This window comes from Falco rusticolus, chromosome 11, assembly GCF_015220075.1.
Source record: "Falco rusticolus isolate bFalRus1 chromosome 11, bFalRus1.pri, whole genome shotgun sequence".
NCBI lineage: Eukaryota > Metazoa > Chordata > Aves > Falconiformes > Falconidae > Falco > Falco rusticolus.
In genome coordinates, this window is record NC_051197.1 from 28,968,095 (window position 1) to 28,980,569 (window position 12,475).

Genomic DNA, 12,475 nt, shown 5'->3' on the forward strand with positions numbered 1-12,475 from the left:
CACCCCCCCAACCCCCATCCCCCCCCCCCCCCACCACCCCCCCCCCCCCGATCTGGAAGAAGCCCCCCCTCCCCAGCCGTACAAGGCTCTGACCCACATCATCTCCCCACAGCCGCCACCTTCCCCCGAGGGCAACCCCACAGATCTTGCTCTGCCCCCAGCCCCGCTCCCCTCCGCCCTCTTGCAACTCCCCCCAAAATCAGGAGCCTCAGAGAAGAAACAGGCCAAGGCGATTTTTTTTCTTCCCCTAATAGCAAAATATATTTCAACTGCTGTAATACAGTAGATTATGAACAGCTCTTCTGCCTGACAGAACACTGTAGAGGTTGCGTATGCGGGACTGCTGGTGCCAGGGCACATATGGCCCCATCCTCCCCCCTGCCACCACTGGTGAGGGGCAGCAATGGCTTCTTGGCCCTGCTCAAGCGCGGGGAGGAGAGGAGGGGAGGCTGAACGCGCCGGCTCCGAGGTGCCGCGGGCAGCCAGCTCGTAACCCTGGTGCCGCAGAGCGTGTGGGCTCGCTCAGGCCCGCGCTGCTGTTCTTCCAGCCCATCGACACTGAAGGTGGGAGCTCAAAGCGTTGGGTTTGCCTTTAGCGGGTGGGCCAATGCGTGTAACCCGTGCTGTTCCTTATTAAGAAAAAACATCAGGATTTCCGCCCCCTCCCACCACAGCACTTAGCACATGCCTTACTGGGATGGCTGTCCCGGGACAGGAGACGGCAGCTCAGGTGCAGGACTGCTTCGCCTCTGAAGGCTGCAAGCAAAATTCCCCAACAGAAAGGACACACTGGGCACAGAGACTCTGCGGAGGTTCAGTCTTCCTGAGACCAAACCGTCACCAGCCTGACAAGTGGGACACACGCCGTATTAACACCGATTCTTGTGATGTTACCGAGCAAGGAGCTGCAGCTGTACTGGCTACCACTCCCAAGCTGGAGGCTTCCTGCCACAAAAATCAAGGGAGCTACCCTGGAAGCAAGCCGCACAAACCTCACGTAGGAGAGCGCCACAGAAACCAGTACAGATCATTATTAAGAACTTGGAAAGGGCAGGCGGTGAACCTTAGCGCCCTCACGATTGCTCAGACCACCATACTGCTAGCTCCGGCCCTCACAACCTAAGGAAACTCCAACAAACCTGGTATAATTGACTAATTAAACAAGCAATGTGCAAAAGACTTAGCATTTCCCCTCCAGTCCTCTTGAGAAAAAAAACTGAAATAAGCCCACATTCAAAAGCAATTTTAAACCCCCGTGAAATCAGAAGTAATCCCAATTGTCAATGCCCTGACAGCACGGTTGCCAGATGCCTTGATCTACAAGGCTAAAAACCTCAACCTGTCAAAAACTAAGACTAATTCCAACAGTCGAGTGTCCCTTTCTGGTTGCGTTTTGCTCGCCAGATGCTCAAGCCCTCAGGCTTCAAACAGCGGGGACGCTGACACAGTAAACACAGATACTCTTTATTAGGAATAGGCCAGCGCCAGCTGCGAGGGGAACACCAAAACTTGGCACGAAGCACCATGATTTTAGCTCCTTTGTTTTTTAATCTCCTTTTGAGAACACTGAGACAGTGGCAAGACCCAACACAGGCACTGAAGTGACAAACCCATCATACCCTATTTGAGTGCAGTTACATCCGTACGTAAGTTTTGAGCACCACAACCGAGAAGTACTGGGCTGAATTGCATCCTACACTAAGGAGGTGACAAAGCTGTTTGGCCAAAGGGTGGGAGGTTTTGTTTGTTTTTCTTCAAAAAGGAAGCTTAGTCGCTCCAGCACTACTGTCCCTTCCTCCTACAAAAGGTATGGCTAAAGATTTAGGATTAAATCAAACTGAATGAGGATAAGGTAATCTATTCTCGGGATTTTATACACGAACACTGCCGCGTTTGAGTACATATGTGAGCCCCTTCCGCTGCAGTTACCCCAACTGCTTCAGCAGACAAGTTCCAATAGCAGGTCTGTTAAGAGGAGAGCCACACACGCAAACACTGGCTTTGGCAAATCTGACCTGACACAATGTCCTTTCTGAGGGGCGGGATTCCTTCCTACAGAAAACTGAAAGCCTGCAAGAGTTTCCGTATCACCTACCTTTCCTGAAATTACTTTTCACTCAGGTTAGTAAAAACAAAAGCTCAAAAGTCACCTTAAGTGGGTTGGGAGGCAAGTCAATAGACAGTCCCAACACTGCTGGTATCAAATACCCAGCCTGCAGGTCAGCAAGGAAAAGCTGTTACCAGAAAGTGCCAATGAAGAACGTCTGAGTAACTCAGAAATCCCTGTGACCAAAGTTAAGGTACCTCCACCAGGTTTCTCTCTCTCCCCAGTACCAGGAGGTGCAGTTCCAGTAAAACTGGAGAGAGATGTACCCAGCTACCATGGAAATTCACTTTTGTGCTTAGCATCTGACAGAACAAGGAAACCGACGGGGCTCTGCCCAAATGGTAGATGTTGGAACACCAGATTCACGTAACGCTTCTGCCTTTATCACTGGCCATGGGAGGACGTCGTACCTCTTCAGAAAGGAGGGGGCAACACCCAGGAAACCGACCTTCCCCCGAAGCCCCCACTGACGGAAGAGCAGGCACAGGCAGATGGAAAAGCAGCTCCAACTCCAGATGCTGGCCAGCCCTCACCACCCACCGCCACGGCAGAAGCTGCTGCAGCACACGTTGGCAAGCGGCACCAAGGCGCGCTGGCGTACTGAAATGGACGAGCCGTTTCAAATGGGAACGCGCTACATACCTGTAAAGTTGCTTGTGTTTTCTTACAGCTGGGTCATAGTATTTCAAATTTTCCCTCACTAAAGAAAGCCTTAACTTGTATACCTTAAAGCACCTGCCAAATTACAGCAAAAGCTCTTTTACAAGTTAATTGTGTTAAAAGAATTGATTATCTGGAGCAAGAGAAAGGAAGAGCTAGAAGAAAAACTATTCCTCAAGTCGCGAGGGCCTTCAAAGAACAAAAATGCTGTAAGTCAGCTAAACTAAATGAATACAGAGGAAACATAAATTTTCAGTCTAAAAAGACATATAAAGACTGCAAACACTGCCCTGCGTTTGAACCTGATTCTTCAATGCAGCCACAAGTAAACCGACAATCCCCTCTTCCTCTGCCCATTTTAAATCTGCAGGCAGCCAACATCCACAGAATGCGGTTCAGAGCCATCCAGGAATACTTTGGCTATCTTCAGAGCAAGGAGGCAGATATCCTGGTGCTCCGCTGCTTGTCCACATCATAGCAGCAGCCAGGATCACAAAGAACAGAAGTTTTGCAGACATCCCATTACCGAAAGGGAGAAAAAACGCTGCAAAGGGATGGCTAAGGAAGATGGACGGATGCCAGCAACGAGCTAATAGCAAATCTGACTAGCCTATCTATCATCCAGAAGAGCAGCAACTTGGGGGAACCCCTGGATGAGTAGGATTCCAGTAGACTCCACCTTCAGCTCAATGTTTTGCCAGCATGGAAATGGCTCAAAGTGGGACAGCACCTGGTAGATGCTGCCTATGAAGCCTGTTGCAATCCAGGTCAACTGGTTTGCCTCAGTAATGTTTAAAAAAATTACAGTTTCTCCCCAATAACCTGGAGGCACAACTTCCCTTAGAAAAAGTCCATAGCAAGCTAGGTCATTGATCCAAATACTTGGAGGACAGCTCTGATTTTCTGCGAGGACAGGGCCAGAATGTACCATTTTCACATCTTCATATGACATGACCATGAGCGTGGTTTTAAGTAGTCCAGGAACGTAAGCTGCAAAACAAGGAGGGGCAGTAAGTTAGTTACAGGCCAACAGTACCAGCTGTGGTGTGGTCTCCTGAAGTCAAATTGTCCCTCACAGAAAAGAATGGGCAAACCACATTCCTACACCCTGCAACCCTAGTCTCATCCTCACTAAACACTTTGTGGAAGTGTAGCTACAGCCGCAACAAGCCGTTTGCCTCCCACCCACCTTACATTCAGGTCTTATACATCAGGTGAATGCCGCACCTAGTAGCATATTGTATCAAGAAGCCAGTCATTTACAACGTAAACTCTTAACTAAGGAGGATCAAACTTAGAGTTTGTCTGAGAATACCTTTGGTTAAAGCTGAAATCAACTAGGACAGCAACAAGTTTTGTATCGAACAGAATCTGCTGCCAAGAAAATAAGTTACAAGTCACAGAAAGTAACACCAACAAAACTCCAAACTGGCCATTTACAGCAACCAGTTCTCACTGCCACGCGACCTAGCCTGGGAGAGGCACAACGGGCTCAGTTTTTGCGAGCCTCATCGAAGTTTCTCCTGACCTCGCTGGCCAAGGGCTGCGGTTCCATGCACGCAGCCTGAATGGCCTAGCGTACTCTTAAGTCGCGGCTTATGGCTGCAGAAGTGTGGGAAGAACACCCTCGGCTTCCAGTCATGAAATACTATCAGCATAGTAAGCACTAATGAAAGCAGTTTTGTTAAGCAGTTTCTAAGCCTAACTCCTAATGAATGAGGCTCAGGCCATTGAACTTCTGCGCTGTCCCCAAAGCGAGAAAGGACAAGCTGCCCGCAGGGTCCGTTACCCCCTAGGAAAGGCCAGTCACTCACATTTTCCATAGGACAATACTGGCGGGCATACCACTCCTGGCTATAGAGGCAAATGATGACACCTTGGCCCAGGAAGAGGGAAGTCCACATGATCACATTCCAGATGGGCCCTTTCCGACTGTCATTAAGGATGAAGTTGAAGACCACTGGGGAAGAGGTGAAATGAGAAGCATCGTTCAGAAATGAGAGTCAGGATTCAAGAATCAAAGATCAACTGATTTCACTGGCTCCTTCCCTCCCTTCACTTCATCTCTGGAGCAAGAAGACTGCTCTGTGAGTTCAATATAGTGCAAGAAAATCTGATTGTGCTTGGCAGCAGAGCAAATACTATGAGCCAGTGCTGACATTTACCTCCAGTAAGTGTGCCGACAAGCTGGCCCGGCTGTATGCCTCTGGGGATCAATATTGTTTGTGTTACACTGTTGACCAAGACGTGCTGCCAGAGGAGGCTTAGTTTATTAGAGCTTTCTAACTCAAAATCCAAAATGAAACAATAGAGCTCTGCCTTCTAAATAGGCTCTCTTCTTCACTGCAGTAGCAAAGCCATACTTGCCTTACACTATGACTTTAAAGAAGACTTCCAAACTGCTGACATACAGCAATTCAACTAAGGCTCAGCAAAGAAGAAGCAGTGCTATTAAAGCATGTACCATGTCACATAAACAGCAGTGTATCATATACAGCTCTCTTCCTCTCCATCAATACCTTGCTTGCCTAAGTCCTAAGCCTGCAAACCCAGTGTGCATGTATATATACATATATATGTAACTACTTGGCTGCAAAAAATCCATTCATAAATTTTGGACTCACAGCTGCAACTCTTGGACAAAAAACAGTTCTGTGTGTTAGTGCCTAAAGAATAACTGGCATCATTAACAAAAGGGCAAAAGCATGCTTGTTTAAAAAAAAAAAAAAAAAAAGCCATAAAACCCACAAGCCACTCACATACTCTCTCCCTGGAACTTACTTCCAAAGCACATAAACAGGCAGAAGAGAACCGGATAGAAGTAGCCAAAGCAGACGCTCAGAACATATTCATGCACAGCAGCTGATACTGCAAAGACAGACAGCATAGCTGCTGCTTTGAACTTCTTACCAAAAAACTGGAAGAGAGAAGAATACCGAGTATTATAACCTGCTCTGCTGTGGGTTTAGTTCAGTTTTCTCATTTATTTTATTATTATTTTTTTTTAACCTTAGCTAGAAAGGGCTTCCTCCAGCCAAGAAACATATGTGAAATGTTAAGTGCTTTACAGAGCAGCTTGGATTTTTGGTGGTTTTCTTCAGGCATATTTCTGGTCTCCTGTGTAAGTACTCAGGTTGGACCTACTCATGAAATATCTACCATAACTCATCCAAATAGTGCAACATGAGTTCACTGTTGAGTCAACCTTTACACTCAGACCCACATTTTGTACACATTAAGGTCTTGGAAATGAGCAACAAATCTCTAAAAAGCACAGTTTTCTACCCGCAACAGCTGAGGCAAGACATTTTTGTGCTTCTCAACACACAGTGATGCCGCATCTTTACAAACGTACTGTCTTGCCCAGCAGTTAAATGTTTAATTAACAAAACAGAAGAATATATCTGCTTGTTACTCACCCAAAGGAAGTCCCTGTAGGCATAGTAATAAAGCCAGTCGTGTACTACCACATTCCAGGTTCGGTAGTAGTTTGCATAGGAAGTGGAATTCCACCAGTCCTGAAAGCACAAGTGAAAGACTGTAAATCTAATTAAGCATAAAACGTTCTGTAGGCCTTTCCTGGGATATCAAGTTGAAAAATATCGATCAGAATAATAACCAAGCTAACATAAGTTATAACAAGCTGCACCATGAAATAATGCTTCCCATTGTATTTTCAACGTTCTACTCTGTATACCAAAGTTTGGTTTTGACCCAAACTGCAGTGACTGAGATGACAGAGGAACTAAATAGAGTGTTAACAGAGCTATTGGGTAGCTCTGGTGGCTAGTTCTCTTTGTGCACAGGGTATACTACTTTAAAACAATTCAGACTGCCAAGTAGAACAGATCCAATTTCTACAGCACAGCGACAATCTTAAACCCTAACAGCGTAACACAAACAAAACCCTGTGGATGCTTTATTTGATAAGAACCTTCAGTTTCCTTCTCTTTCCTTTTCATTATATATAACTTTATATATATATTCCTTTATAAACTATAATTCCCGCTTCTTACCTTGTAGAACATCCTGTCTGCAAAGCGCAGCATCTCAGCAAATGCGTTGAGCCAACAGTGAAGGAACGCAAAGAAAACCAGGAATAGAATCAGTACACCTAGAAATAAGGTAGATTCAGACCAGTTTTGTAGCATTTGGTCTCAGCTATAGGCAAGAGCCTGTAACGCAGTCAAGACTGTTCTTATAGGCATGGACACAGATGAGCTTTGTCCTACCTACACGAAAATGTCAAAGTATTTCAGTTTCTCACCACACCAGGTCATGCTTACCCCAGAAGGCAGCAGCAAGGCTGTCACACAGCCTAGGACTTGATTTTGAATACTGTTACATTTAAACCCAGGCTTTTTTGTGCTGCCGATTCTAAAGTTTAACACCATAATGCTGAAGACTGCCCACAAGACCTCCTTGGCTGGTACTTGCCTGTCATGAATGCTTCTCATATGAAGCACTTCCCCTCCCTCCTCCCTCTTCCATGAGGATAACAGTTACTCATGAATCCAGGTCTTACCTGGCAGAATGGAGTTGAAGATGCAGAGGACCAGCCCTCGAAGATTGAAGGTTTCTTGACTGCTGTTGTGAAACAGAGGAATGCAGAGTCTCACGAAAATGTAGTAGGCATAGAAAAGTGAACCAAGCACCTGGAAAAAAAAAAAAAGAAAAGTCTGACTCCATATGAGAAATGCACAATTAACACATCACCACTTGACAGCTCTAGGAGAGCAATAGCAGCTGCCAACACTAGTCAAAATTTATTTTACATTGCTGCCAATAAACTTCCCTAAGGGTCCAGGCAAAAAGTAAGCTACAGCCATCTGTGTAGCATGTTGACATTGAGGAGCAAAATCAACTTGTCTTTTCTACTACAGCAGCTCTAAGTTTCTCCTAGTCCTATCAACTCAGAAGTTATGACAAATGATTTGTGCCAATGCCAAAGTGAGTGGGGAAAGTACCCTCTGATCTAGGTCCAAGACAAGGGCAGAAATAATTAAGAAATACTTACTGTAGTTAAAGCTAGTATTAAAGCTTAAGTTTCTTTTATCCCAAAAAAGAGCTATTTACAGGCCAAATCGCCTCAGGCCTTCTCTGGCTCATGAACCCACATTCTGGAAGTTGTCAAAATGCAGGTCACTGCTTTACTGCAGTCACTCCAACTGCTGTAAGCCAGGTGTGGGCTTTGTCACCCTCTTTTGTCAGAAAGCAAGCAGCCAAAGGTCTTTTCATGCTTCATTTTTAATTTGGTTGGGTTTTTGGTTTGTTTTGTTGTTTTGTTTTTTTTTTTTTTTTAATTGGCTGGTTTTTAAACCATGCACTGTGTGACAGTATAAATTTCAATCATGCAAAGCCACTACTCAGAAACAAAGCCATAAGAAGCTACTGAAGCTCACATCCAGAGACACAAAGATCAGGTCAACTTTCAGCTCAAATAAGCACTGAAGAGCCGGACTTCAGGCCTCACTATTTCAAAATCAGTCTGAATATCTGAAGACAGGTAGCTGTGCCAGTGCATAACAGAGCATCAGTGTAAAGAAAAATGTCAGAGCATGGATATTGCTCTCCCCATGCACACATGCAGCTTTTGTACAGAATAGAGTCTAAAGGCTTCTTTAAGCAAGGATTTATTTTTTTTATTTTGACACAGTCATCAGTGCAGCAAGATCACTGTTTCTTTTTTTTTAGTTCACTGAAAAGCATTCTTCACTTGGTGTAGGCTTACCAGGAAAAGAGTGATTTAACGCCAAAGGGAGAACTGTTCAGCAACACAGATCCCTGAAAGCATGTTCTTCAGAAAGCTGCACTACTCACCTGTGCAAATTTGGTAGCCACATAGCCCCATCTTATCATGGGATTCCTAGGAAAAAGAACACATGATGTCATATCCAAATAGGACCTCCAAGCGGCAAAACCCTCCCTTCAATTATTGATTTTATTGACCTATACTCTGAAAAAAATGGGTTTTTAATTCCAGAGTTCTTAATCTCCTGACATCCAAGAGACATCTGCCCAAATTGCTGTTCCTCACTTTCAACTGCAGCAGGGCAACTACAGCAATTCCATAAATGGAAAAGTATCTGGAGAGCAGCATTATGCAATTACGTAGGAGGTGGTGATCTGCCCGATAGTCACGTAAAGGACTGCTGACTTGACACTGTCAAAGTGCAACCCAGTAAAGTATAGAAAAGTTTGGCAGTTCCCAGTTTTAAAGGCTTCAGCCTGCCTCCTCAAACTCAAGAGACAGGGCTGCTTATTAGCACCACATAAACCACCACACAAGCCTACTGCAGGAGCTGCGTACCACTAGATATTCAGTAGCAAGTTCTTTATTTGTTTCACTTCCAAAGAAATAAAATCAGAACTGTAAAATCAAAATACTACTAGCATTAGAGTGAGTTTTCATGATCAAGTCCTGCCTTTTTTATCAACCAAGTTTCTGATTTAACCAGATCTTTACAACAGCTCTAACTCATGAATTGAACAGAACACATCTAGGGATGCTTAACATTGGCTTCAGCTTTTAGACTCATGTTCTATTGGTGTTGCTCACATTACCTGGGATACTTGTCTCTGTAGATGAGGGTGGGAGCAAAGAGGAAGTACAGGTACTGAGAAATTCTGGGAATAGGTACTGTGCCTGGAAGAAGCAGGGAGGGGGGAAAAAAAAAAACACTCTGAAATCTCTTTGCTTACTGATGGTTCAGTTTCCCCAGTACCCTTTCACAACACAGAACACAGCAAAAAACCTCACTTGAACTAAAAAGTATGGGATTTGCAGAGAATTACATAAACTAGACCCATCATATGCAATTGCCCCACCACGAAGCGTAGTTAACAAGTGAGGGTGACTAACAGGTAGCGCAGTGCTAACACCCTGATAGCACATTCCCTTTTCTCCCAGGGAAGATGAAGCTGTAAGGCCTGTATCAACATGTGGGCTCATGTTCAGCTCTGGCATGCCTTGCTGAAATGGCTTCTATGCTTTTATGATTGCTGTCATTTCAGCTAGAGCACTGGAGGCATGCAGGCAGATTCTGAACACCTTTTGCTCTTAAAAGCAGAAATAAGGAGTCCTGTTGAAGAAAGATCTAAGATACAGAGATGACTTAGACCTGAATAACAGTCTAGCTCATTGCTAATACCAGATGAAAAGGTTCAGGCTGAAATTATGATGCAGAAGGCCAGCCTAAGAGCCTCGTGACCTCCCCATCAAAAAACATCTATTCAAATCCTACCTCTCCAATTCATGAGGGCAGCTGAAAGCAATGGAGGGAAAACAAGAGTTGGTTACGCACTGCTTTCAAAATAGGCAAGTTACTCACTGGACTTGTCCTTTACAGAGGACAGGACTCTGGGTACGTTCTCCCGGATGAAGGAATAAGCCTTCATAACAAGACGAACCTGTAAAACCATGAGAATGTCAGTTTAACATTCTCAGTTTCCCAACTTTCCAGCAAAGACTGGATCAAGCATTTTAAGGCAACACCTTCAACATCTTGGGCTCTCTCCAATTTATCCCTTTTACAAGGAAAGGGCTGCTTCTGCCCACAAGCCTGTTTAATGGACATGAATTTAAGACACTGCAGGGTGAAACATACCATAACAATCATGGCTCAGGAGTGCCATAACACATCTCATTCACATTCACAGGACCACAGCACACACGAGGACTCCAAATAACACCAGCAAGCCACTAACCAATTAACATTAACTTAAAATTGAAGGTAAAAACCCCTATTCAATAGGCCAGTATGTTTCAAAGCCTTGAAACTGACTCCTTGAAGTTAGGCATGTTGACAGCAAGTATCACTACTTTGGAATAAGGTGGTGACCCACAAATAGTCCACAGCTACCCAGCAGGGTTTTTTGGGTTTTAATACTGAAAGACCAAAAGGAAGGCTAGCCCAAAGTTAATTCTTCAGGCTCACACTCATCTCTGACCATCCTTGTTTTAATTTGATGGTCTGACCAGTCCCCTACACTCTTGCACTTTTCTCCCTCTACCCCCAAAAAAGAAAATTCCACTCTCACTAAAGACTACAGGACAAAGATGGTTGCTTCTTAGGGACAAAAAGGGAAACAGGAACCACTTGTTGACTACCTACTTTCTCCTTTTTTAAAAAAAAAGCATGTTACAGCTTCCTTGTGAAGTATGGCACAACAGCTTCTTAAAACTGGTTTTAACCATTTAACATCCACAAGACAACTAGAAGTAAATGGAATTTCAGCCTTGAAGTACGTTCAGAAAAAACCCACAGTAAAATCTTAAAAAGGCAAAAAACCCCAAGTGGTTTCCAGGTCAAACTGAAGTTTACCATCTACTTTTTCTCATTAGAGTTGCTGCATATAAGTCTGTCTTCAAGTCAAAAGACAAACTCCATTCACAGCCCCGACTTAATGAATAAAAGCAACACATGACTCCTTATGAAAAAGGACCCTTTCCATTTTGAAAACAAGATTCAATATATCCAAAGATACCAAGTAGGGACCTACCTGTTCCAGTATTACAATAAAACGGGAAGCCGGGGGCAGGGCATATGATACAGCAACATAGGTTGGTCCAAATCCAAGCCCAGCTGTTTGGAACAGTGTGAACAACATCCCATAGAAGAGAGTGTGGATTACGCGATGAGAAGAACTGCAATAGCCTTGGGCCCACCAGACAAAAAGGTTGTAGGGAATGATAACTGTGGCACAGAACATGCACAGCCAAGTACAGAAGACAACCGGGAACTTTCCAAAAACAAAGACCAAGAGATCAAATCCCAGGACCAGCCTAGAAGGCACAAGGAAAGAGACAATACTCAGCGTCCATTGTTTCATTAGAAATACTTCTACTCCACTAAGTGGATACAAAATGCAAAGCTTCCAGATTATAACTGACAGCCCAGCTAGAAGCGACTGTGGCAATTTTCAGCTCAGAAACAGAGGGCTGTCTGTGGCAGATTTAAGTGACCACCCACAAACACATCAGAAAATAAAGAGATTAAGGACTCATGCCACCAACGCTGTCAGGCACAGCTTACCTTCAAATCCCAAAGGGCTTAAGCACATCTTTAAGATCAGCATGTGCTTTAAGAGCACGCTCAAGATCATCCCTGCTAAGAACAAGCATGTGACTAAATGATCTACTGCTGAACCAGGGTCCAAAAGAGCTTTTGGAGAACACTCCCAAGACATCACCACTATCACATTAAGAATCAGCTCTTTCCAGGAGTTTAACACCTAAAGAGGCTTTTTCCCTACCTCTATAGTCATGAGGTATTTTAATATCTGACACTCAAACCTAATTTAATTTCTGCTTTCTGAAATCTATAGGCATTCCACATAGATTCAGTTTAGAAGTCACCCAAAAGGCTTCGGGTCATTGCATGGTCAGTCCAAGTATGTCCAACTGGTGTGCGCCAGGTACTTAGTTCACTAATCAAGCTTAAAACGTAACGACATAAATAAAAGGATGTTCAGCCTTACCGGCTATCAAAGTCACCAAAGCTTACTCCTACACATAAGCAGCTCTTCTGAACTAAGGTCAGAAGAAGGTGGTACAGAGTATACCAATTTATTTGTTCTCATGTGGAGGCTCACTTGTAAACTGCATCCAAGTTATCAGATCTAGCTCAGAACACAGCAATGATTTTTTTTTTTTAAGTAATCTGATAATTCTGCTCCTATTAGTTAATTTTAGGGGTAAATGCCTAT

General features: G+C 44.2%; 1 protein-coding gene across 3 annotated transcripts in view; it reads right to left on the minus strand.

The window, feature by feature from the left end:
* Positions 1-233: 233 nt before the first annotated feature.
* SOAT1 (sterol O-acyltransferase 1) overlaps positions 234-12,475 on the minus strand; it is a 31,188-nt gene continuing 18,946 nt past the window's right edge. For all 3 annotated transcript variants that reach the window (XM_037404120.1, XM_037404122.1, XM_037404121.1), the window contains exons 7-16: positions 11,270-11,552; positions 10,099-10,177; positions 9,332-9,413; positions 8,588-8,633; positions 7,293-7,422; positions 6,784-6,881; positions 6,187-6,285; positions 5,549-5,684; positions 4,582-4,727; positions 234-3,757 (exon numbers count right to left, since the gene is read on the minus strand). In XM_037404120.1, the coding sequence (XP_037260017.1) occupies positions 3,701-3,757; positions 4,582-4,727; positions 5,549-5,684; positions 6,187-6,285; positions 6,784-6,881; positions 7,293-7,422; positions 8,588-8,633; positions 9,332-9,413; positions 10,099-10,177; positions 11,270-11,552 (1,156 nt within the window). In that variant the 3' untranslated portion in view covers positions 234-3,700. The remainder of the gene's footprint in view (positions 3,758-4,581; positions 4,728-5,548; positions 5,685-6,186; positions 6,286-6,783; positions 6,882-7,292; positions 7,423-8,587; positions 8,634-9,331; positions 9,414-10,098; positions 10,178-11,269; positions 11,553-12,475) is intronic.